Source organism: Pan troglodytes, chromosome 21 (genome assembly GCF_028858775.2).
Source record: "Pan troglodytes isolate AG18354 chromosome 21, NHGRI_mPanTro3-v2.0_pri, whole genome shotgun sequence".
In the NCBI taxonomy this organism is placed as follows: domain Eukaryota; kingdom Metazoa; phylum Chordata; class Mammalia; order Primates; family Hominidae; genus Pan; species Pan troglodytes.
The window spans coordinates 9,791,023-9,817,188 of NC_072419.2; the positions used below are offsets into that span (position 1 = coordinate 9,791,023).

General features: G+C 50.5%; 1 protein-coding gene across 2 annotated transcripts; it reads right to left on the bottom strand.

The window, feature by feature from the left end:
• Nucleotides 1–11,476: 11,476 nt before the first annotated feature.
• On the bottom strand, nucleotides 11,477–25,598 carry DDRGK1 (DDRGK domain containing 1). 2 transcript variants are annotated; one of them, XR_010154294.1, is made up of 9 exons: nucleotides 25,421–25,598; nucleotides 24,097–24,300; nucleotides 21,203–21,315; nucleotides 20,862–20,963; nucleotides 16,533–16,655; nucleotides 16,132–16,170; nucleotides 12,604–12,779; nucleotides 12,147–12,195; nucleotides 11,477–11,776 (listed from the first exon to the last, which is right to left on the bottom strand). XR_010154294.1 is itself a non-coding variant. In XM_001160658.7 (9 exons), the coding sequence occupies exons 1-9, from the start codon at nucleotides 25,509–25,511 to the stop codon at nucleotides 11,610–11,612; spliced, it is 945 nt and encodes a 314-aa protein (XP_001160658.2). In that variant the 5' UTR covers nucleotides 25,512–25,598; the 3' UTR covers nucleotides 11,477–11,609. The 2 variants fall into 2 exon arrangements, 1 of the variants encoding a protein (XP_001160658.2); XM_001160658.7 differs by having other exon boundaries at nucleotides 12,723–12,779.
• Between the last annotated feature and the right edge of the window lie 568 nt (nucleotides 25,599–26,166).

The window sequence follows — 26,166 nt, forward strand, 5'->3', positions numbered from 1 at the left end:
CTCACTGCAACCTCCGCCTCCCGGGTTCAAGTGATTCTACTGCCTCAGCCTCCCGAGTAGCTGGGACTACAGGCATTTACTAGCATGTCCAGCTAATTTTTGTAGTTTTTGTAGAGACAAGCTTTTGCCATGTTTTCCAGGCTGGTCTCAAACTCCTGAGCTCAAGCGATCCACCTGAGAGCTGAGCACTCCCACAGTGCTGAGATTACAGGTGTGAGCCACTGCACCTAGCCTCACATAGCATTTTGAGGGTATAAATTGGCACAACCTTTTGGGAGGACAATTTGGTAGTATATAAAAATATGAAATGTGTATATCCTTGGACCCAGCAATCTCATTTCTTGGGAAGAGATACCATCACAAATAATATGATGTATGTCTGAAGACAGTCACTAATGTACTGAATGTAAAAGTAAAAAAAAAAAAACCTCCTAAATACATCAATCTATTCATAGAAGATTGATTAAATGAATTACAAGGCATCCAATGCAATGTAACAATAGACAGCTATTAATATTTAAAAGAAGGACATGGATGCCTATGTGTTGACACAGAAAGATGACTACAGTAAGTGAAAAAAGCTGTGGCATATCATATGTATACCTATCAACCTACTGTACTCTAATTTTTCTATTATTATTTTTTATTTATTGAGCAGCCCCCAAAGCAGAGAGTCCTCCTACTCTTTTTTTTTTCTTTTTTTGAGATGGAGTCTTACTCTGTCACCAAGACTGGAATGCAGTGGCATGATCTTGGCTCACTGCAACCTCTGCCTCCCGGGTTCAAGTGATTTTCCTGTCTCAACTTCCCGAGTAGCTGGGATTATAGGTGCCTGCCACCATGCCCAGCTAATTTTTATTAGAAATTTTTAGTAGAAACGGGGTTTCACCATGTTGGCCAGGATGGTCTCGAACTCCTGACCTCAGGTGATCTGCCCGCCTTGGCCTCCCAAAGTGCCTGGGATTAAAGATGTGAGCCACCATGCCCAGCCCCTCTATTCTTTTTCAAAGAATATATATGTACGTGCATAGGAAATTCAGGAAAGATACATACAAGATTAAACATGGGCCACCTTGAGATGGTGGGGTCATAGGTCATATGGCAGAAGAAAGGAGTCTAGGCACTAATATAATTTTTGCACTTTGGCACAATCAGCTCACTGCAGCCTCGAATTCCTAGACTCAGGTGATCCTCCTGCCTGCCTCAGTCTCCTGAGGAGGCAGGACTACAGGCATGCCCAGCTTCCTTTTAAAAATTTTTTTGTAGAGAAGGGGTCTTGCTAAGTTGCCCAGGCTGGTCATGAATTCCTGACCTCAAGCAATCCTCCTGCCTCTGCCTCCCAAAGTGCTGAGATAACAGATGTGAGCCACCACAGCTGGGCAAATATTTAATATCTTAATACTTTGCTATTTCTACATTTTCAGAGCTTACCTGTTTATTCTTCCACATAAACTTATTTTCCTTTTTGACTGTCTTTAAAAATATATTTAAAATATAAATTTAAAAAATAATATCTCTTAATACTCTAGAGTAAGCAGAATAATGCCCCCCACCCAAAATGTCCAAATCCTAATTCCCAGAACCTGTGAATATGTTGTTACATGGCCAAGCGAAATTAAGGTTGTAGATAGAGTTAAGGCTTTGATCAGCGGACCTTAAAATAGGAAGATTAGCCTGGATTATCCAGGGAGGCCCAGTGTCATCACAAGCGTTCTTAAAAGTGAAAGAGGACGGCAGAAAGAGTGAGATGGAGATGTGACTAGGAAAGAATGATCAGAGAGATGCAACATAACTGGCTTTGCAGATGGAAGAAGGGGGCCATGAGCCAAGAAATGTGGGTGGCCTCTAGCTGGAAAAGAACCTCCAGAAAGGGAGCACAGTCCTTCCTTGAAAGGGAGCACAGTCCTTCCTTGAAAGGGAGCACAGTCCTTCCTTGAAAGGGAGCACAGTCCTCCCTTGATTTTAGCACAGAAGACCCGCACTGGACTTCTATGCTACAGAAGCAGAAGATAATAAGTTTGTGTAGTTTTTTGCCACTAAGATTCGGTCATTTGTTACAGCAGCACTAGAAAATGAATACAAATACATCATAGACACAACATTCCTTAGTTGAATGATGAACGAAATCACAAAAACCCTAGGTCTACAGATAAATAGGTAAAAGAAATATATCACTTAGGGCCGGGTACGGTGGCTCACGCTTACAATCCCAGCACTTTGGGAGGCCGAGGCAGGTGGATCACCTGAAGTCAGAAGTTCGAGACCAGGCTGGCCAACATGGCAAAACCCCGTCTCTACTAAAAATACAAAAATTAGCCAGGCGTGGTGGCACGTGCCTATAATCCCAGCTACTTGGGAGGCTGAGGCAGGAGAACCACTTGAACCCGGGAGGTGGAGGTTGTAGTGAGCCAAGATGCCACTCCACTCCAGCCTGGGTGACAGAGCGAGACTCTGTCACAAAAAAACAGATAGACAGACAGATTAGATAGATAGATAGATTTTTTTATATATCTATATATATATCACTATGAATCCAGATAGCCAATAAGCAGTTGAAAACATCTATATCCTCGCTGATACTGAAGAGATGCAGATCAAAACCTATCAAATTAGGAAAGACTATTGCAATCCTTTGGGGTCCTACCCACCAAGTTGTCCAGAAGGGGATCTGGGTTTACCTCTCTGAGATGACTGCTTGCAGTTACCTCTGAACAGCAAATTAGGGGGCAGACAAGGCACTTTAATTCATGCTAAAGTTCGAATGTTTGTACTAAAGCCTTTTATAGCTATGCTTACTTTATGAGGAAATGAAAACTTCTGGAATTGGGCCAAAAATTCCTGGGAATTACCAGTAAAGGTCTTGGGGGTTATCTAAACCAATATAAAAGTAACTGAAATGATTAGAATCCAAGAATGCTGGGGTCTTTTATTACCGTTTGATAAGCTGATGTGTTTTTTGTTTGTTTGTTTGTTTGTTTGTTTGAGACAGAGTGTCGCCCTGTCACCCAGGCTGAAGTGCAGCAGCACGATCTCGGCTCACTGCAACCTCTGCCTCTTGGGTTCAAGTGATTCTCCCGCCTCAGCCTCCCGAGTAGCTGGGATTACAGGCACCCACCATCATGCCTGGCTAACTTTTGTATTTTTGTAGAGATGGGGTTTCACCATGTTGGCCAGGCTGGTCTTGAACTCCTGACCTCAGGTGATCCACCCGCCTTGGCCTCCCAAAGTGCTGGGATTACAGGCATGAGCCACCGCACCCAGCCGAGCTGATGTTTATACACACACACACACACACACGGTCCATGAAAAATAAAATTTAAGGCTGAGCGTGGTGGCTAATGCCTATAATCCCAGCACTTTGGGAGGCTGAGGCGGGTGGATCACCTGAGGCCAGGAGTTTGAGACCAGGCTGGCCAACATGGTGAAACCCCGTCTCTACTAAAAAAAAAAATACAAAAATTAGCCAGGCGTGGTGGCAGGCGCCTGTAATCCCAGCTACTCGGGAGGCTGAGGCAGGAGAATCACTTGAACCCAGGAGGCAGAGGTTGCAGTAAGCCGAGATCGTGCCATTGCACTCCAGCCTGAGAGACAGAGTGAGACTCCATCTCAAAAAATGAAAAATAAATAAATAAATAAATAAATATAAAAGTTAAAGGAAAAATATACAAAAAATTAAAAACTGTATTCTCTTTCTTAAAACTATTCTTTACTAATTGCACATTTTACCTAAGATAGAAAATGGTTTATGTTTTTCCTATGTTCCACAGGGTCCCCCTGTAACATCTGATTCTGTTTTTATATAATTGATGCATTGTTTATATGATACTAAGGGACTCATCTGTACCTATACCCTGTAAGCCTCATTTCAAGATATTTAGATACAAAGCGAAAAGGAACACAAGTCACCACTTCAACTGAGTGCCTCTGCATCATACATGTACATGTGAAACATGTAGGTCCTTTTTTTTTTTTGGTTAGATGGGGTCTCACTCTGTTGCCCAGGCTGGAGTACAGTGGCGCAATCACGGCTCACTGCAACCTCCACCTCCCAGGCTCAAGTGATTCTCCCACCTCAGCTTCCTGTAGCTGGGACTACAGGTGCACACACCACGCCTGGCTAATTTCTTTTTTTTTGGTATAGATGGGGTTTCACCATGTTGCCCAGGCTGATCTTAAACTCTGGGGCTCAACTGATCCACCTGCCTCGGCCTCCCAAAGTGCTGGGATTATAGGCATGAACCACTGTGCCTGAGGCGGGAGGATCATGCTGAAACTCCATCTCTACAAAAATACAAAAATTGGGTGGGCGTGGTGGCTCACACCTGTAATCCCAGCACTTTCGGAGGCTGAGACGGGAGGATCACTTGAGGTCAGGAGTTCGAGACCAGCATGACCAACATGGTGAAACCATGTCTCTATTGAAAATACAAAAAAATTAGCCAGGCATAGTGGCACACGCCTGTAATCCCAGCTACTTGGGAGGCTGAGGCAGGAGAATCACTTGAATCCAGGAGGTGAAGGTTGCAGTAAGCTGAGATCACGCCATTGCACTCCAGCCTGGGCAACAAGAGCGAGACTCTGTCTCAAAAAAAAAAAACCCCACAAAAATTAGCCAGGCATGATGGCAGGTGCCTGTAATCCCAGCTACTCGGGACACTGAGGCAGAAGAATTGCTTGAACCCAGGAGGTGGAGGTTGCAGTGAGCCGAGATAGCACCACTGTCCAGCCTAGGTGACAGAGCGAAAATCCATCTCAAAAAAAAAAAAAAAAAAAAGACAACTGCCCAACTAGACAGCAAGCACATGTCCACACAACTACACTATTATGTGAACAACACAGGGAACCGTGGAGTTTAGCTCAACAAGGTGACTTGACTTACCTTGCTGAGAAACAGCTGAAGGAAAATCTCTTACAGCAATTGAGGAATTAAGTCTCAGTTACTCAGTTCTGAACAGTTAGAACATTAAGAGTTTTAGTTTTATTATATTATAGATGTGTTTTTGTGTCATATGGTAGAAATGTAAATAGTAAATGTAAAATAGAAAGTTAAAATGACTAAAAACCAGTCAGCGTAAATCTACCAAGCTATATGCAAAAGGTTATATTTAAATAAGTTTAATGTTACAGTATTGGTATTTGGTAGGTTTTCTTATAAGGTTCCCTTATCCATTTTGCTGTAATTAACAATCGGATAATGTATTAGCCAGCCAAAAATTATGTATGCTGTCAAGATAAATCAAGTCAAAATGTTTTTCAATGTCACTACAGAAATTGTTCTTGGTTCAACTATATGACTATCAAAGGTTATGTACAACGCACAACTCTACCCAGATACTCATCCTTGCCCTGTTCTAAATAAAGGAAACAAGACTCTTCAGTACTCTGTTTTTCAAACTGTAGGTCAAGATCTGTTAGTGACTTGTAAAATCAATTTAGTCACCATTGGCAATAAAATAGAATAGAGAGGCAAGTATCAACATGCATCAAACCAAAAGGATTGTACTGTGAAACGCCTGCTTCATGGATCTATATGCATACGTGCACACATAAGAAAATGGATTTCTTACTAAGAGATACTGTTAAAAGAGTCTGAAAACACAGCCTTAGTGGAATAGCTGTCTCTAATCTTGGGGCTGAGGCATGCACGCATGAAGACTTGAGGGATATTCTCAAATAGTCCAGTGGCTTGTGGAGGGAGAAGTTGATGGTATAATGACAATTTGTGGGATAAAGTGATGTAAAGGTTTTAGAAATGAGTTAACAGATTCAAAACACTAAGTAAATAAACATTCCCACCTCTTCCCCACCCAGACTTAACAAACATAGCTCAGATCTTTGGGCTCAGACCTTCCCAGCCAGGTCCCAGCCTCCTTTTCCAGCTTTGTCTCTCATTTGCCCTGGCCTTTCCTCCACCCAACACTCCATGCTCCCCTCAGGGAACCACAGGCCTTATTCTCCACTCCAGATCTCTGCACCTGTCCTCCCTCTAGCCTGGAAGGCCTCTCCTATTACCCACTGGTCCCTTTCATACACTCCAGCATCTGGCTGTGCACTTGCTAGTTTGTGATTGATTGGTCTCTCTGTCAGATTAATACCACTGCACTGGCCGGGCGCGGTGGCTCAAGCCTGTAATCCCAGCACTTAGGGAGGCCAAGGTGGGTGGATCATGAGGTCAGGAGATCAAGACCATCCTGGCTAACACGGTGAAACCCCGTCTCTACTAAAAATACAAAAATATTAGCCGGGCGTGGTGGCGGACGCCTGTGGTCCCAGCTACTCGGGAGGCTGAGGCAGGAGAATGGCGTGAACCCAGGAGGCAGAGCTTTCAGTGAGCTGAGATTGCACCACTGCACTCCAGCCTGGGTAAGAGTGAGACTCTGTCTCAAAAAACAAAAATCCAACATGCATCCAGTATCAGTATCACTGTGGTAGCCTGGGGGAATCACTGAACTGCCACCATATTACCGATGGCTTCACATAACCCAGCTATTTTAGCTCCTTTTCTTGAGGTTTAGCATGAGCCAAGGATACATAAGGTCATCTAGGGCTCTTTATGTTTTGTTATAGAAAAGTTTAAACATGTATGAAAATAGATGGCTGGGTGCGGTGGCTCAGGCCTGTAATCCCAACACTTTGGGAGGCCAAGATAGGTGGATTGCTTGAGCTCATGAGTTCGAGACCAGCCTAGGCAACATGGCAAAACCCCATCTCTACAAAAAGTTAAAAAATTAGCCGGGCATGGTGGTGCACACCTGTAAGTCCCAGCTACTCAGGAGGCTGAGGTGAGAGGATGGCTTGAGCCTGGGAGGCAGAGGTGCAGTGACCTGACATCGTGCCACTGTACTCCAGCCTGGGCAACAGAGCTAGATCTTATCCTAAAAACAAAAACAAGGCCAGGCGCGGTGGCTCATGCCTGTAATCCCAGCACTTTGGGAGGCCGAGGCGGGTGGATCACGAGGTCAGGAGATTGAGACCATCCTGGATAACACAGTGACACCGCGTCTCTACTAAAAATATAAAAAATTAGCCGAGCGTGGTGGTGGGCGCCTGTAGTCCCAGCTACACAGAAGACTGAGGCAGGAGAATGGCATGAACTTGGGAGACGGAGCTTGCAGTGAGCCGAGATCGCGCCACTGCACTCCAGCCTGGGCAACAGAGCAAGACTCTGTCTCAAAAAAACAAACAAAAAAACCAGAAAGAAGAAAGAAAATGAGCACAACCTCCATGTACCCATTCCCAGTTTTTCAGTAATTTTCAGCTCATGGTTAATCTTGTAAATAACTATTTTTTGAAAAATTGTGTAATATAACTCCAATCTAGAACTTGTCAATAATAAGCCTTGAAGATCCACAAGAAAGAGAAGTTACTGGACTCTATAGGGCGCAAGTAGTATCAAAATAGACCTGTGTGGGGCTGGGCTGTGAAGATAAGGCACCCAGGACAAGCACTGCTTGAGAGTTATAAAAATCAAAATGTATCTGATTGGTTGGAGCCAAGAGTCAAGGGTTCCAAAATCTAACTATGAAAAAGGGACCACCAGGCTGGGCACGGTGGCTCGTGCCTGTAGTCCCAGCACTTTGGGAGGCCAACATGGTGAAACCCCGTCTCTACTAAAAATACAAAAATTAGCTGGGCGTGGTGGCATGCGCCTGTAGTCCCAGCTACTTGGAAGGCTGAGGCAGAATCGCTTGAACCCTGGAGGCGGAGGTTGCAGTGAGCTGAGATCGCGCCACTGCACTCCAGCTTGAGTGACAGAGTGAGACTGTCTCAAAAAAATAACAATACTAATTAAAAAAGAAAAGAAAAAGGGACTACCCAACAAGTAAAAGACTCAGGTAGAATTCCAATGAAGTTGGCTGGGCGTGGTGGCTCACGGCTGTAATCCCAGCACTTTAGGAGGCCAAGGCGGGTGGATCATGAGGTCAGGAGTTCAAGACCAGCCTGGCCAACATAGTGAAACCCCATCTCTACTAAAAATACAAAAAATTAGCAGGGCTTGGTGGCGGGCACATGTAATCCCAGCTACTTGGGAGGCTGAGGCAGGAGAATCGCTTGAACCCAGGAGGCGGAGGTTGCAGTGAGCCGAGATCACGCCATTGCATTCCAGCCTGGGCGACAGTGCGAGGCTCTGTCTCAAAAAAATAAAAATAAAATAAAAATTGGCCAGGCGCGGTGGCTCACGCCTGTAATCCCAGCACTTTGGGAGGCAGAGGCGGGCAGATCACGAGGTCAGGAGATTGAGACCATCCTGGCTAACACAGTGAAACCCCGTCTCTACTAAAAATACAAAAAATTAGCCAGGCGTGGTGGCGGGCGCCTGTAGTCCCAGCTACTTGGAGGCTGAGGCAGGAGAATGGCGTGAACCTGGGAGGCGGAGCTTGCAGTGAGCCGAGATTGTGCCACTGCAATCCAGCCTGGGTGACAGAGCGAGACTCCGTCTCAAAATAAATAAATAAAAAATAAATAAATAAAAATTAAAAAGAATTACAATGAAGTCTTGAGTCCTTGGTTCTGAATCATCATCCATCAGTCATAGCTATGTCCTCAGCTAACACGGTAACCCTGGTGCTCCAGAGTAAGTGAAAACTACCCTCAGACAAAAATAAAAATTAAAGGCCAGGTGTAGGGGTTCACGCTTATAATCCCAGCACTTTGGGAGGCCAAGGTGGGCGGATCACCTGAGGTCAGGAGTTTGAGACCAGCCTGGCAACCATGGCAAAACCCTGTCTCTACTAAAAATACAAAAAATTAGCCAGGCATGGTGGAGGGCGCCAGTAATTCCAGCTATTCAGGAGGCTGAGGCAGGAGAATCACTTGAACTCGGGAAGTGGAGGTTTCAGTGAGCTGAGATTGCGCCACTGCACTCCTGCCTGGGTGACAGAGCAAGATTCCCTCTCTAAATAAGTAAATCAATAAAATTTAATTAGAGCTAGCAAGGCTGGGCACCGTGGCTCATGCCTGTAATGCAGCACTTTGGGAGGCTGAGGCGGGGGGATCACTTGAAGTCAGGAGTTTGAGACCAGCCTGCCCAACATGGTGAAACCCCGTCTCTAGTAAAAATACAAAAATTAGCCAGGTGTGGTGGCGCATGCCTCTATTCCCAGCTATTCGGGAGGATGAGGCAGGAGAATCACTGAACGTGGGAGGTGGAGGTTGCAGTGAGCCAAGATTGCGCCAGTGCACTTCTGCCTAGGTGACAGTGAGACTCCAACTCAAGAAAAAAAAAAAAGTAGAGGTAGTGAAGTGTTTATGATCAGTTTTAGTGTCACATGTACAGATCAGTAATGTAATCATTATAATACTATGTCTGGTCTACGGCTGGGCGCGGTGGCTCACGCTTGTAATCCCAGCACTTTGGGAGGCTGAGGCAGGCAGATTGCCTGAGGTCAGGAGTTCGAGATCAGCCTGGCCAACAAAGTGAAACCCCGTCTCTACTAAAAATACAAAAATTAGCTGGGAGTGGTGGCACGCTCCTGTAATCCCAGCTACTCGGGAGGCTGAGGCAGGAGAATCGCTTGAACCTGGGTGGTGGAGGTTGTAGTAAGCCGAGATCACTACAGCCTGGGCAACAGAGCGAGACTGCCTCAAAAAAAAAAAAGCATTAAATTTCATTTTATTTTCCTTTTTCCCTTTATTTTTTCATTTTTTAATTGTGAAAGTAGTTCGTATATATTTAGAAAAATGTTTAGTTTTGTTTAATAAACTATTCATTTAATAAATGTATTAACTGAGCACTAAATAATGCTCAAAGGATCATAGATTTGTATATATTTAGAAAAATGTTTAGTTTTGTTTAATAAACTATTCATTTAATAAATGTATTAACTGAGCACTAAATAATGCTCAAAGGATCATAGATTTTTTTCCTCCACACTAAGCCCATGGGACATGAAGAATATCTGGGTGCTTCCAGGATATGAGGAAGGAATGTGTCTTTTCCCACTCCTGGCCTTTGGGTACTGTCCTGAGCATGGGATGCTGGGGCAGGGGCTGCCTTGGCCATCTTGCCGTCTGCATGGCAGTGGCAGAGGATAGCTGAGGGAAAGGACTAGAGAGCCCTGGAGCTGCCGCCTTGCTCTGTGAGAAGCCCCTTCCAATGGAGATTTGAATTACTTGCAACTTGTTGGCCTGCCTCTCCACCCCACCCCCATCTGTTCCCTAGCTCTCAACTGTGGCTGCACATTGGAATCTCCTACTCATGCTCCCTGACTGTGCCCTCACAGATTCTGATTTGACTGGTCCTGGGTGCAACGGGGCTGGCATGAGACTACTAAAAACTCCCCAGGTGAATCCAATGAGCAACCAGGCTAAGGACCAGTGATCTAACTGTAAGTCATCTCTTCTTTTCCCTTTGTAATTTTATGTTTCCACCTCATACTGTGGTTGGCTACATCTGTTTCTTCCCTGTCCTACTAGAATGTAGGCTCCAGATGGCCTTCCAAACAATACATGTGGCCCTTCACGCTCCAGGTGATGACAAGTACCCGTTGCTGATGGAAGTAGCAGAGTCATACCTTTCTTGGAATTTAGGTTCTACAGTCAATGCTTATGGCACCCAATGAGTCAAAAACACCCTTGGCAACTCCTAAGGAAGGCTCTGCCCTGGAACCTGACGTACTGTTTCCCCATCACCATCCAGGGAGAGTTTCCTCCTGGGCCGGAACAGAAAGCTGCCTCCTCCATCAGGCACCAGAGGAAGTAGGGGGCTTATGTTTAGGGACCACTTTGCATAAATACACATTTAAACACGTGCCTCACCCTCAGCACAGCAGGATGCTCACGCCATGAACAGCCAACAGGAACCAGAGTGACCGACCCTCCAGGAGGTACACACCTCCCTCCCATCCCACCCACTTCTGAGCATATGGTTCTCACATCCACCAGTGGGTGGAATCACCCACACCATTTAAACTTTTTGTCAAGGATGTAGAGCTGAATTCATGTGATTTCCCATATGAGCAATGTCCCTCCCTCCGCTGCACAATTATAGCCAGCTCAGGCAGGTCCTCTCCTTCCACCTGCCCTGCAAATGGCTCTCTCCTTCACTGACCCCCCGCCCTCCCTCTTAAAGGCTGACGCTCCCTAGGACTCTATCCTTGATGCTTCTCATTAATTCTTCTCCCCGTTGGCTCTCAGCCCTACTTAGGGCTCCTGATCTGTTAAAAAATACCCATGAGACCCCCCTCCCCAGTTAACAGAGATGTGGCCCAAGAGGCTCCCCACTTCTAATTTGAGTGGGGGCAAAAGAAGAGAAAGATCTTATCTAGGTCTTGGGGGCAGGGCTTGCAGGGCACAAAGGAACAGAGTAAATGTGCAACAGGCTATTTTCTTGAATGAATGGATTCATACTAAGAACAGGACTTCACCAGCTTCCAAGGGACCCTCCCCACCTCTCAGATATATTCTGAAGCCTCAATTTCACCTGCTTATCTAGGATCCTAGGCCAGGCCTTCTGCCATACCAAGCCACACCAAGCTCAGCAGTACTCACAGGCCTTTAATCTATAACTGCCTGGCCACACCATCACTTCCCCAGGATGGTGGGGAGGGATGAAGATGTATAGCCAGGTAGGCCACACCAACTCTGAGTCCAAGAGGGAAGGACTGGGGTCAGGCTGGGGCTTGGGCAGGGGGCTCCCGGCCCCAGGCGATGAGGGAGTTGCTGGCTTGGGCAAGCTCGGCGATGGACACCCGGCCCCGCTGTCGGATGAAGTTGGCCACGGCGGCCAGTTCCTCTGGGGTTATGTAGATGAACTTGCCCCGGTCGTCAATCACACCTGTGGGGACATGCAGGTTGTGGGGCTGAGGCCTCCTGGGCGTTCCCCACCTGGCCTGAGAATGCCCACCTACTCCTTCACAGCTGGCTCAGGGCCCTTCCGGCCTCCTGCCTTCCTGGCCTTTCCTGGCCGCATCCAGTCCTGCTAGGAGAGTCGAATCAGGCTGCCCTGCCTGTCCTCTCCCACTGCTGCCACCTCCAGGCCCTGGCATGTCCTCCTTGTAACTGCATCCAGCTACTCAGTTCCCCTCGTTGCACACCCCTCCCCCCATCTTGGGTGGTCATCCTGCCTCTGCAGCACATCCCTGCAGCCCCTGTGGCTAGACACTCTCCAAGCCCAGGACTGCAGTGATTGGCTCTCATCCTCTCACCTGTTATAGTCCCCTCAGCCAGCAGGTCCTGGATGCGATTTATGGTGTCCTATGAGGAGAACAATTCTCAGAATAGAGATAGGCACCAATGTCCCCAGAAAAAGCACTGAAACCTCCCTCCCACTACAGCCAAATCTCTTTATTTCCCTCTCATGCCACGCCCAAATGTGACTCTGTGCTTTGCCTTTGGAAGGGCCCTGGGTAGAAGGAGCTCTGGTCCTGGGCCCTGCAAGACCCCCAAAAGAGTATCTCTTCCTGTTAGAAGCGGGGCAGTGATGTTTGCAACATAGGCTGGTGCAGTCTGTGCATGAGAGTTGTCAAGGTAACTGATTTGGGCTGCTTTGGTCACAGGGGCTGGCAGAGTGATGGGGTTTGGGTTTTTTTTTCTTTCCTGCCTGTTCATCCATTAAAAATGCAGGATTCCCAGGGTGCCAGGAGACTTCTGTGCACTACTCACTCTTGGTTGGGGACAAGGTAGACGGTGCATCAAGACTCTGTCTTTAGGGCAGGTCCTCTCTGCTAGCCACACAGACCCCTGGCCACACTGCACACAGCAGGCCACGTTCCAGGGCTTACCTGAGTGCGTAGGCCCACCTGGGAAGCCAGGTCTTCCAAGAGCACAACCTTGGACTGCTACAAAAAGAAGGAGGAAAAGAGAGAGAGGCTGAGCTTGGGCAAATCCCTCTAAGCATGGGCACCCTCCAGGTTTGCATTCTGATCTGATCTGTTCTCGGTGGCTGGACAAACACTGTACACACTCCTGTAGGACAGACAGCCTTGCTCCCCTGACACACACACACACACACACACTCACAACCACCCATTGACAGAGACCCGCACAATCATAAACCCTCTCATTCCCCTTCTTGCGAGGAAGGAATCTACCCAAAACAACCACCTGCCTCATGGGCCCTGTCCTGGACTCCGAGACACGCATGAGTGGAAATCAGAGCACAGCTGCCACCATCCTCTGCATCCAGCCATCTCTTTTTAACATCATGGACAAGTTGAAGGGGACGCACCATAGGGAGGAAGGAGGCGGTGAGAGTCACCAAAAGCTATTTTAAATAACTGTCACCAGGACTTATGTTTGCTGAGGACCTACTAGAACAAGGCCCTGAAAAGGTATGAGGGACACATGCTGAACAAGCCATAGCCCCCGCCCTGGAGCTCGCAGTCCGGCTGGTGAGACAGGTGAGTACATGGACAAGAGGGAGAGCAGATAAAAGCCCGAGCAAGCCAAGGTCTCTCAGTAGAGGCTGTGGGGGCCCACTCCTGCCTTGCCTTCGCTTGCCACCCCACTGGCCTGGTCCCCCACAACCTGACACACCCACACTTTTTATCCATCCTCTTTATACCATCTGAGGCACTGAGCCCACCCTTGAAATCACTGTCACTAATACCGCTGAGTGCTTTCCAGCACAGCCTCGTTCCGTGCTCCAAGTGCTTCTTCATACCCTCAGTAGAAACCTGAGTTCCCAAGGGCGCAGCGAAGTGTCCACCGCTGTGTCGACACAGGCAGCTGCCCCCACTACCCCAACACACAGCACAGGACTTGAGAAAAGGCAGTTCTTTTGCATTTCTGTGAATCCTCCACCGCAAATGAGCTGGGGGAGGACTGACATGGTGACACCTCCCTGACTGCAGATAGCATGTGACTTGTTTGAAATGCCAAAGCCGTATGTACAAGCAAGAAGGCAAGCGAGAGGCAGCTGGGTCAGGATGGGCAAGGACAAAGTGACGTGGTCAGCTGGCCTCTACCTACAAAACAGGGATCATGCAGTGGGCTCTCAGTGACAGTGTGGTGCGAGAACATGAAGTCACCCCAGGTGCTCCCTGATGACCTGGCCTGAGGTGCTGCTGGGGCCAAACACGTTTTTGGGTTTTTTTTGTTTTTTTTTTTTGTTTTTTTTGAGACGGAGTCTCACTCTGTCGCCCAGGCTGGAGTGCACTGGCGCGATCTCGGCTCACTGCAGGCTCCGCCCCCCGGGGTTTACGCCATTCTCCTGCCTCAGCCTCCCGAGTAGCTGGGACTACAGGCGCCCGCCACCTCGCCCGGCTAATTTTTTGTATTTTTAGTAGAGACGGGGTTTCACCGTGTTAGCCAAGATGGTCTTGATCTCCTGACCTCGTGATCCGCCCGCCTCGGCCTCCCAAAGTGCTGGGATTACAGGCGTGAGCCACCGCGCCCGGCCCAAAACACGTTTGATAAAACAAGCTAGGTGTGGTGGCATGCACCTGCAATCTCAGCTACTCAGGAGGCAGAGGCAGGAAGATCGCCTGAGCCCAGCCATGGTCAGACAGGAGAATGGAACAAGATCAAGTGAACTATACACCTCTCATAAACGATGCTGGGTGCGGGCATGTTCCTCCAGTTCTGAAATCTTAAGGCAAAAAAGGCCTATCCCCTTGGAGCAAGGAGGAAAGCAGACAGACTGAATTTCAGAAGTCCTCCTTTTCCTTGCAAGACAGCAGCTCTGGAAGAATTAGCCAGCACAGGCTGGAAAAACTTTTTTTCTTTTTTCTTTTTTTTTTTTTTTTTGAGACAGAGTCTCACTCTGTCGCCCAGGCTGGAGTGCAGTGGCACCATCTTGCCTCACTGCAACCTCCACCTCCTGGGTTCAAGTGATTCTCCTGCCTCAGCCTCCTGAGTAGCTGGGACTACAGGTGTGCACCACCATGCCTGGCTAATTTTTGTATTTTTAGCAGAGATGGGGTTTCAACATGTTGCCCAGGCTAGTCTCAAACTCCTGACCTCAAGTGATCTGCCCGCCTCAGCCTCTCAAAGTGCTGGGATTGCAGGCGTGAGCCACCATGCCCGGACAAGCTGGAAAAACTTCTAAGCTCCGAAAGAGTTTGGAGAACTCCCAGAGAATAGTTACCTCCAGGGAGCCACCAAAAGTGAGGGCTAGAACTGGGGACCTTTCTTCTGGTTTCTGCAGAGTAAAGGGGGATGTTGAAGCTGACCCCCTCCTCTAATTCCACCTGGGAAGGCTTCCTGGGGAGGGGCTTCAGGACCATCTTACTGCCTACTGGGTAGGTGGGGACAAGTTCCAAACAGCAGCAGGCAAGTGTGAGAGATAACCTGCCCGGCCACAGCCCCTAGTCAAGTGTGCCAGGGTAGAGAGAGGGCTCCATGAGAGGGGAGTGCACACAGCCTGAGCAGACAGGACCCTCTCAAAGCTGCCAGCATTTCCCCCACTTAGGAACCCCAGACTCAAGGCTGTGAGCCCAGCCCCTCACTGCTGGCAGGCGTCTAAACCCTGCTCTCTTTCAGGAGAGGTGGCGGGAGGATTATGCAAGCCCTGGGTCCTTGGCAGCCCCTAGTAGCACCCCCACCACCGCCCCCGCTCCCTCTGCACTCCTTCCCTCAGCCGCCTCTGCACCTCTGAGTTGCACTTGAAAACCTCTCCCCTCATGGCATCCTTCGTGGGAGAGAAGTTGCTTAGCAGCAAAGCAAAGTAGGATGTGCTTATGCAACCTGGAGCAGCATCGAGGCGGCCTGCGCAGTGGCTGCGGACAGAAGGGGACACACTGCCGCCCCACCCTAAACTCCAAAGGAAACACCATCCTGTTTCCCCTGAAAGACCCAAGTTCCCAGTCAGGAGCATGTGGCAGAGGATGCTTGTTTCAACTCAGTGGAGCCTCAGTGTGACAGAACTGACAGAAAACACATGTGAAGAGACTTGAAAACACACTGACTCACTGAGCGTGGGGTCTGAAGAGCAGGGAAACTGTCAAAAACTGAGTGTGAGGAAGTGATCAAAGGCTTGCGCCTCCCACACAGACCCAGGTCCTTCTCCACCTTCGGGGTTGGAGGGAGAGAAACTCTCCTGGCCAGGACCCTGCGGCTCTGCCCCTCTGGGCCCCCCTGTCCACTCCTGCATGAGCCTGAATGCACTGCCTGCAGCCCCCACTGGAGGCATCCAACCTGCACATGCCAGGCAGGGAGCTGACACTCAGGCTCTGTTCAGTGGCTTCTTACCTTGATGTAGTTGATGAACTCTGTCAGGAAGCTCTGGGACTAGAGAAGCAGAGAAATCAGGGTGAGCACCCCCTAGCAAGGCCACAGGGTTCTGTACCCATTCACCCAAGTACCACCTGCTCACTTGAGGGCCACCTGCCTGCAGCCTGCCTTGGGCCCGCCCAACCACCTGCACATACCGCTTGCCTACACAAGCAGCAGAGCCTTCCAGGGTGAGAGTTTCGGAGGCACCAGCCTCTGCTGAGGACAAGGCCTCTGGCCACTAAAGCCTGCTGGTACTGATGCCCACCCACCTCTCACTGCCCGGCCAGGGGCGTCTGGGATGGGGTGGCTAGCCTTGGGTCTGGCACAGGCTGCACTGATGGGTGCAGAGAGGGGCTTCCCAGGGGCAGCAGGCCCACCTGTTCCTCAGTCATGGTCTCTCCTACGCCTTCCTCCTCCACCACAAAGGCCTCCTTCAGTTTCAGGTACTCCTCATGCTCCCGCTGGGCCTGCTCCTCGCGGGCCTTCCTCTCCTCCTCCTCCTGTGGACATAGGAGGCAAAAGTCAGGTATCAGGGGCAGAACAGGGCAGGCACATGTTCTGGTTGCTGCTACCCCTGCAGGACACCAGAGCATATAGCCCAGCCTTTTCTCAGAGACACAGCTCCTTCAAGACCCCCATTTCTCCATCCCCCAAGCTGAACAATGGGCCGAGGCCCCTCTTGTCATCGGTTTCATCATCACCTGGACAAATGCTGCTCAGCCCCTTCTCCCGCCCTCCGTGCTCAGGGGATCTTAGCAAAAATCTGTTGAAAACCCTGCCATGACCCCACTCTACAATACCCTCCAATCACCTGCCCCATCCTCTCCTTGTGTAACTCACCAAGCATACCCCGTCATGTCCAAACCTCATGAGCAAATGTGAACCCTGCATTTCCTCACCACCCACTCACCCAGTCAGCCCACTCCAGTCTGGCTTCTGTGTTCCCAGTTCTATGAAACAACTCCTGCCACAGTCTCACCCATGCCCTCCACTCACCAAACTCAAGGTACAACCTTCAGGTCTCATATGCCTGTCCTCTCAGTGATCCTTCTTTCCTCCCTTGGCTTCCAGATCCCACCCTCTCCTGGATTTCCTCCTGCTCCTTGGGCCATTCTTCCCGCCTCCTTCATCATTCAGCCCTGCCTCTTCTCTCTCCTCCACATTCTCTGGGCCACCTCGCCCATGCCCAAAGCATCAACCCCTTCCTTGCCAGTGACTACCACACTTGTAGCCCCACCCGAATCTCTTCTCCCAAACACACAACGGTCCATGTGACACAGCTACTGGGCCATCTCACAGGCAGCAGACAGACCCTGGGACCTACTCTTCTACGTTTAGACCTCCTCCTAGGTCCCTGGCTCTGTGAATTAACACAGCCAACTGGTCAGAAATGAGGTCCTATTGACCCCTTCTTTCTCTAACTTCCAGAAAACTCCCTGGTCTGTCTATGTTGCTCCATCACCACTACTGCCTGGTAAAACAGCCTCCCTCAACCCAACACATTTTCCAGAGCACTCAGAAAAGTTTTTAAATGGAAAGCTAGCCGGGCGTGGTGGCTCACGCCTGTAATCCCAGCACTTTGGGAGGCCAAGGCGGGCGGATCACGAGGTCAGTAGATCAAGACCATCCTGGCTAACATGGTGAAACCCTGTCTCCACTAAAAAATACACACAAAAAAAATTAGCCAGGCATGGTGGCAGGCACCTGTAGTCCCAGCTACTCGGGAGGCTGAGGCAGGAGAATGGCGTGAACCTGGGAGGCAGAGCTTGCAGTGAGCCGAGACTGTGCCACTGCACTCCAGCCTGGGGGACAGAGCGAGACTCCATCTCAAAAACAAAAACAAGAACCAGAAAGCTAAAGCTGGGGCAAGTAATATACAAGATGAGTCTGGGGCATCTTGCAGTGCCAGAAACTAAGTGCTCAAAAAACAAAACGAGTGTGTGTTAAAGGTACACAGGAGCCAACTGAAAGGGCTCCCAATGGTCAAAGCTGGAACAATCTCAACAACGTAATAAATAACACGTTACTGGATTATAACACAAAGTACAAAATAAATACTCATGAGTCTATACAAATATAAAAAAATGGCTGGTCGGGCACGGTGGCTCACGCTGGTAATCCCACCACTTTGGGAGGCTGAGGCAGGCGGATCACCTGAGGTCAGGAGTTCAAGACCATCCTGGCCAACATGGTGAAACCTCGTCTCTACTAAAAATACAAAAATTAGCTGGGTGTGGTGGTAGGCACCTGTAATCCCAGCTACTCGAGAGGCTGAGGCAGCAGAATCGCTTGAACCTGGGAAGCAGAGGTTGCAGTGAGCCCAGATTGCGCCATTGGACTCCAGCCTGGATGACAGAGTGAGACTCCATCTCAGAAAAAAAAAAAAAAAAAAAAAAAAAGACTGCATGAATATTTAATGAATAGGGAAGGAGAGACATATCTCCTGTAAGAGATTTCCAAATAATTTATGTAAGAACACTGACTCCCCAACCCTTAAGTGTGGGCTGTGCACAGTGACTTCTTTCCAAAGAAATACGGGAAGAGGGGAAAAAAACAGTCACATTACAGTGGAGAAAGCTGGCAAACAAAACCGCAGCCAGGCGACCAAGGTTAACAACATTAGGGACAAGTGAAGCGGATAACTTGCATACTTGGTATGTTGCATTGAAGATGGAACTTCACTTATTGTCTTCTTCAGTCAGATCCATAACCCCAGTCTAACCATGAGAAAAACATCAACCAAACTCAAATTAAGGGACCTTCTACAAATTACTTGCCCAGGACTCCTCAAAATTGTTAAGGCTGGACACAGTGGCTCACACATGTAATCCCAGCACTTTGGGAGGCTGAGGTGGGTGGATCACCTGAGGTCAAGAGTTCAAGACCAGCCTGGCCAATACGGTGAAACCCCGCCTCTACCAAAAATACAAAAATTAGCCAGGTGTGGTGGTGCACATCTGTCATCCTAGCTACTTGGGAGGCTGAAGCAGGAGAATCATTTGAAATCTGAAGGTGGAGGTTGCAGTGAGCTATCGCGCCACTGCACTCCAGCCTTGAGAGCAAGACTGTATCTCAAAAAAAAAAAAAAAAAAAAAAAGGTTAAGATCATCAAAAGCAAGGAGTCTTAGCTGGGCACAGTGGTGCACACCTAAAGCCCCAGCTACTAGGGAGGCTGAGGCAGGAGGATTGCTTGAGCCCAAGAGTTTGAAGCTGCAGTGAGCACTCCAGCCTGGGTGAGAGTGAGACTCCATCTCTCTTAAAAAAAAAAAAAAAAGGCCACGCACAGTGGTTCATGCCTGTAATCCCAGCACTTTGGGAAGCCAAGGCAGGAGGATCACAAGGTCAAGAGATTGAGACCATACTGGCCAACATGGTGAAACCCTCTCTCTACTAAAAATATAAAAATTAGCTGAGCGTGGTGGTGCACCTGTAGTCCCACCTACTCGGGAGACTGAGGCAGGAGAGTCACTTGAACCCAAGAGGCAGAGGTTGCAGTGAGCCAAGATCGTGCCACTGCACTCCAGCCTGGAGACAGAGAGGGACTTTGTCTCAAAAAAAAAAAAAAAAAAGCCTGGTGCAGTGGCTCACGCCTGTAATCCCAGCGCTTCGGGAGGCTGAGGTGGGCGGATCACCTGAGGTTGGGAGTTCGAGACCAGCCTGACCAACATAGAGAAACCCCATCTCTACTAAAAATACAAAATTAGCCAGGCATGGTGGTACACACCTATAGTCCCAGCTACTCGCAGGGACGGGGAACTGAAGTGGGAGGATTGCTTGAGGCTGGGAGGCAGAGGTTGCAGTGAGCCAAGATTGTGCCATTGCACTCCAGCCTGGGCAATGGAGCAAGACCCTGTCTTAATCAATCAATAAAGAAAAATCTGAATAATGTTAGAGTTTAGTTAACAATAATGTGTCAATATTAGTTGTGAGGAAGGTATTAAAGTGAGGTAGGATGTTAAGGATAAGGGAAACTGGTTACAGGGGAGAAGAGCCAGGATATTTAAGGTACATTAAGCAGGACCAATATTGAGAAAGGAAAAAACCCTTTCTGCTAATGCCTCCCCCATGCTGTATTCTGGCTTATCAGCCACAGCACCCACATCCAGGCTTCCTGCCATCCAGGATCCTGGGACAACAGGCCAGTCAGAGGTCACAGGTCTTCCCAGCTAGGGCAGCCCTGGCTCTAACCCTATGTACCCCACATCTTTATGGTGTTCTCTTTTTTGGAAACCTGGTTCTCAGAACAAAGAAAGCATCTGGCAAACAAATGTTCATTAGTCACCTTTACTGCAGTGGACCCCATTCCCTGAGCACCTTCTGTATGCCAGGCCCTCGATGTAACCACCATCTCTTACAATGATCTTTAACAGCCTCAAGGCCTTCAGGATCCAGACCCCCATCACCTCTCTGCCATCTTCTCCTCCTCTCCTGGCTTTCTCTGCCCAGCTGTCCTCCTCGCCTCGCGTTCCGCACATGCTCCCCGAAAGTTCAATAGTCACGTGCACAAAAATCCCCACTCCAGGCTCTGCTTTTCAGCAGTGGCTTTTCTAGGCTGTGGTGGAGCCTAGGGACCAAATAAACCAGGACCTGCCCTTGTGCCAGGTCTATGGCCCACCTTCTAGGTTGGAGGTGCCAGGGAGCTGCATAAGAAGCAAGGCTGCCTTGCCTGGTCAAGGGTCAGAGGTCAGGGTAGGGGCTGGCCTCACCTTCTGCTCCTCCTCCAGGCGAAGCCGCTCCTCCTCCTTCTTCCACTCAGCTTCGCGCTGGGACTCGAGTCGTTTCCGCTCCTCACGTTCAGCCTCCTCTGCCTGGAGAGAGGTCTTCACAGGGGCACATCCCTCACCCCCGGCTAGAGTGTGCCCACCGCCCAGACAGACTAGGGAAGGCAATGCCTGGGCCAGGGCACAGACCCAGGCGGCAGGAGACAGAGCCAGGGAAGCAGCAAACACCAGCCCAGCAGGCAAGAAGCCCTGAGTCTGCCTTAGGGAAAAAGGAAGGCAGGGCCCTTTCGCACTTCCCAGAGCTGCACCCCATCCCTCCGGCTTGCCTCACGCTGGGCCTTTCGCGCTTGTTTCTCCTCCAGCTTCCGCAGTTTCTTAGCTCCAATTTTCCCTGACAGGTGAGTTTCCGCTGGCTTCTCGACACCTTCCTCCTCCTGGGCTGGGTATGGTCAAAGAAAGACAGTTCAGGTTCTGACCAGAGAGGACTGATGATGATGGATCCCCAACCCCTCGTCCCTCCCCTAATAGGGGGATCCCCTTCCACCCACCTGCAAATGTCACTAGCCCAGCTCTGCCCTCCAGAGGCATCTGCCATGAGTGCGTGTGTGTGTGTGCATGAATATGTAGGGATGGGAGAACGGTGAGGGGCCCATAGGGCAAGGGAAAAGATGAGAACTTTAGGCCGGGCACGGTGGCTGACGCCTGTAATCCCAGCACTTTGGGAGGCCGAGGTGGGTGGATCACAAGGTCAGGAGAGTGAGACCATCCTGGCAATCATGGTGAAACCCCACCTCTACTAAAAGTACAAAAAAGGGCTGGGCACGGTGGCTCACGCCTGTAATCCCAGAACTTTGAGAGGCAAAGGTGGGCGGATCACGAGGTCAGGAGATCGAGATCATCCTGGCTAACATGGTGAAACCTCATCTCTACTAAAAATACAAAAAATTAGTTGGGTGTGGTGGCAGGCACCTGTAGTCCCAGCTACTCAGGAGGCTGAGGCAGGAGAATGATGTGAACCCAGGAGCCGGAACTTGCAGTGAGCTGAGATCACGCCACTGCACTCCAACCTGGGCGACAGAGTGAGACACTGTCTCAGGGGAAAAAAAAATACAAAAAAAATTAGCCGGGCATGGTGGTGGGTGCTTGTAGTCTCAGCTACTCGGGAGGTTGAGGCAGGGGAATGGTGTGAACCCAGGAGGCGGAACTTGCAGTGAGTGGACATCGCGCCACTGCACTCCATCCAGCCTGGGCGACAGAGCGAAACTCTGCCTCAAAAAAAAAAAAAAAAAATTAGCCAGGTGTGGTGGTGGGCACCCGTAGCCCCAGCTACTAGGGAGGCTGAAGCAGGAGAATGGCATGAACCCAGCAGGCAGAGCTTGCCGAGATCTGCTGCCGAGTGGCGTGAGCCGAGATCACGCCACTGCACTCCAGCCTGGGTGACAGAGCAAGACTCTGTCTCAAAAAAAAAAAAAAAAAAAAAAGAGAACTTTAGATATTGCATAGCCATAAAGAAGGAGGTATCAGGTTAAAATATGCAAGTGTCTCTGGGTCACAGATAGCGCTGCCTGGATATTTAAGGTACTGTGGCTGATGAGCCAGAATACAGCATAGGGGAGGCATTAGGAGAGAGGGTTGTTTTTTTTCCTTTTTCTTTTTTGAGACGGAGTCTCGCTCTGTTGCCCAAGGTGGAGTGCAGTGGCGCGATCTCGGCTCGCTGCAAGCACCACCTCCTGGGTTCATGCCATTCTCCTGCCTCAGCCTTCCGAGTAGCTGGAACTACAGGCACCAGCCACCATGCCCCCCTAATTTTTTTATTTTTATTTTTAGTAGAGACGGGGTTTCACCGTGTTAGCCAGGATGGTCTCAATCTCCTGACCTCGTGATCCACCCACCTCGGCCTCCCAAAGTGCTGGGATCACAGGCGTGAGCCACCATGCCCGGCCCAGAGAGGGTTTTTTTTGTTTGTTTATTTGTTTTTGGAGACGGAGTCTCGCTCTGTCGCCCAGGCTGGAGTGCAGTGGCGCGATCTCGGCTCACTGCAAGCTCCACCTCCCGGGTTCATGGCATTCTCCTGCCTCAGCCTCCCGAGTAGCTGGGACTACAGGCACACACCATCACGCCCGGCTAATTTTTTGTATTTTTAGTAGAGACGGGGTTTCACCGTGTTAGCCAGGATGGTCTCGATCTCCTGACCTCGTGATCCGCCCTCCTTGGCCTCCCAAAGTGCTGGAATTACAGGTGTGAGCCACCGTGCCCAGCCCAGAGAGGGTTTTTTTACCTTTCTGAATGCTGGTCTCACCTAATGTACCTTAAATATCCTGGCTAATGAACTCCAGAGTTCTCTGGCTTCTGTCTCTGGTGCCAAACCCCCAGGGAAGGGAAGTCCCATGAGGAAATTTATCCCGCCTCAAATCTGAAATCCTCCTCACTATCGTCAGGAGTTGCTGAGGATTCTGGGCTTAGTCCCTGGCCAGGATTATCCCTTTGCCCATCAAACCCTGGCTGAAATGACAGTCCCAACACCATGACTACCTCAGGGCCAGCTGCAAGTTAAAGACCCACTGATGCCTGTGCAGCAAGGGTCTCTGAACCCAAGTCTGAGCCAGAAGGTATGGCAAAGAAAGGGCCTCTTCGTGAGCTAAAGGGATAATCCCCAAAGGTACAAGGCAAAAGCCTCAAATGCCCCCAGTTTCTGAGAAAGGCCCAGACGCCCCCTCCTCAGGCTCAAGCCAGCTGCCAAGTACTGGAGAAGACAATCCTGAGGGCTCTCCTGGTCTCCTGGAAGCAGAGATATGGAGGCCTCTGTGTCAACAGAATGTCTCTATCTTTAAACTGTTTTCCTGGGGTTGTGGGTGACCCCACTCCAGGAACTGCAGAAATTCTTGGCCAGGCACTCTGCCTCTAGGGTGAAATCCTCAGGGAATAAGTGTGCCCATAACAGGAAGGGTGCGAGGATAGAAGGGGTGAATTGAGGAACATTCTGAATCCAACTGAAGACCCTTGCCCTCTGCTTGGACACTGAGAGCCAAGATGAAGGAAGAGGGGGTTGACCCAGTGGAACAAATGCCAGGTCCCAAGTCCCCCCCTACTCTACCGTGTGGCTCCCAGACGTCCCTCCTACCCTGAGGCTTCATACCCTGCTCCCCCACTTAGCTTTGGGGGCCCTTTTATCCCCCCCTCCAACCCAAACCCTCTCCCCACCAGGCTGGGCCCCTCTCACCTAGGATGACAGCTTCCTCCTCATTCTCATCTGCTTCTGCCCAGGCCACCCGCTGGGCTCGACGCTGGGCCTGTAGGCGGCTGCCCAGGTCCCTCCGGCGCCGAGGCCTGCCTCCAGCTCTCGGCTCCTCAGGCTCCAGGGGCCCAGGCTGGGCCACCCGGCCTGCTCCTGCCAGCTCCTCATTGTGCAGTGGCTCTTGGCCGGCTGTAGGGAAGACAGAAATGACAATGCTGCCTATAAGCCCAGCCCGGCCCATGGCAGGAGGAGCGGCAGCCTGGAAGCCTCACCTCCTCTGCTTAGCGGCCTGCTGCCCACAGCACAAGGCCCCGACTTCTCAGTCTGACTGGCAAGGCCTTTTCCACCAGGCCCACAGCTTGGTCCCAGGCGGGGGCTCAGCCCTTCCCTCGGGCCTGTGTGAATACTCCTCTCCCCTCCCGGCTCCACCTTTCCAGCTGGCCTGTCAGGAGGCCCCTATCCTGATGTCCCCAGCTCTCATCGAGTACCCCCTGCAGGAATCCACTGATTTCTCGCCTAACACCACCTGTGGTTTTATCTGGCTCCCCAGCCAGAGAGTACACTTCCCGGCGGTGGCCGAGCCTCCCCCGGGAAGACCTGCTGGCTCTCCGCCTTCCCTCAGCGTGTCCCTCCCGCGCCTGGGAGCGCGCAGGTGCTCAGAGGTAGCTTGTGGGCCCAGGGAGCAGGAAAACACATACACAAACCCGCCCGCTGACCAGAAATGGGGGGAAAGAGGGAGGATGGGTGTATCTGTTCTGTGCCCTGGCCAATGACATGGCCTTCTGATCGGGGAGCGGATTGGGGAGGGAGAGTGGGCCCTCTCCTTGGCGGGAAAGGAGAGAGCTTCAGGAATTTCCTGGAGCCGCCTCGCGCTTCTCCAGCTCGTGGGGGGCAGGCAGAAAATATTCAGATGCCCCCTTCCTGGCACCTGCTCTGGAGCCAGGCTGGGAGGAATGGAAAACCTTTGCGGCCTCCCTAACAGGTGCAGAGGGAAAGGGCCCAGACGGTGACGGATGGGAGTGTGCGCCGGCCAGGGCCTCAGGCCTTTGGAGGTATGGAGTTCCCGGGGGTGAAGAGAGGGATGAGGCCAGACTCTGGCTTGGAGTCGAGAGAAAGGGGTAGCGGCGCGGCCACCGATTCCAGGTAGGGCACTGCGGAAGCGCCACCCGGCACACGACTAGCGCACGGATGCGCATGCGTCCCGCCCGCCCAGATGCGCACGCGCAGGAGCCGCGGCGCGACGGTCCACAAAGGCTCAGAAGGCCAGAAAACCCGGTACCACCAGTCCTGGTGCAGCGGCATGTCCTACCTGATGCCGCCCGGCCCCGGCTGCGAGTCAGGAAGAGGATAAAGCCGACTAGCAGAGCCGCCGCTACCAAGTACCACACGGGCGCCACCATGACGAGGGCCTCAGTGCAGAACCACTGCGTCCACCCTGAGGCCGGGATCTCATAGGCCCCGCCCACATTTCCCAGTCTAGACTCCGCCCACTACTGGGAGCCCCGCCCAGCGGCACATCACAGAGAGGCTTTAATGTCAAACATTAAAATGAGTTTGGGGGGTGTAAAGAAACCCACAATGTTAAGAGGAAATTATAGCAGACGGTATGTCCAGTAGAAAACATCTATGTATGTTTTTTTTTTGAGACGGACAGCCTGTCGCACAGGCTGGAGTGCGGGGGTGCGATCTCGGCTCACTGCAACCTCCACCTCCCGGGTTCAAGCGATTCTCCTGCCTCAGACTCCCGAGTAGCTGGGATTACAGGCGCCCGCCACCACGCCCGGCTAATTTTTGTATTTTTAGTAGAGATGGGGTTTCACTGTGTTGGCCAGGCTGGTCTCGAACTCCTGACCTTGTGATCCACCCACCTTGGCTTCCCAAAGTGCTGGGATTACAGGCGTGAGCCACCGCGCCCGGACTATATATGTTTTAAAAATCACTCAACAATCCCACATAGTGTTTATGGAAACAACCGTGGAAAAAGTACGAAAAGAGGCTTGGGACTGATGCACACCAACTTCAGGATAGCGATTACCTCTAGGAGGAGGGAAGCGG

Coding starts and splice junctions, on each gene's coding strand:
- DDRGK1 (XM_001160658.7), bottom strand. CDS start 25,511: ATGGTGGCGCCCGTGTGGTACTTGGTAGCGGCGGCTCTGCTAGTCGGC. Junction 20,964..21,202: donor CGCGAAAGGCCCAGCGTGAG/GCAAGCCGGAGG, acceptor ACCTCTCTCCAG/GCAGAGGAGGCTGAACGTGA. Junction 12,780..16,131: donor AGTTCATCAACTACATCAAG/GTAAGAAGCCAC, acceptor TTCTTTTTGTAG/CAGTCCAAGGTTGTGCTCTT.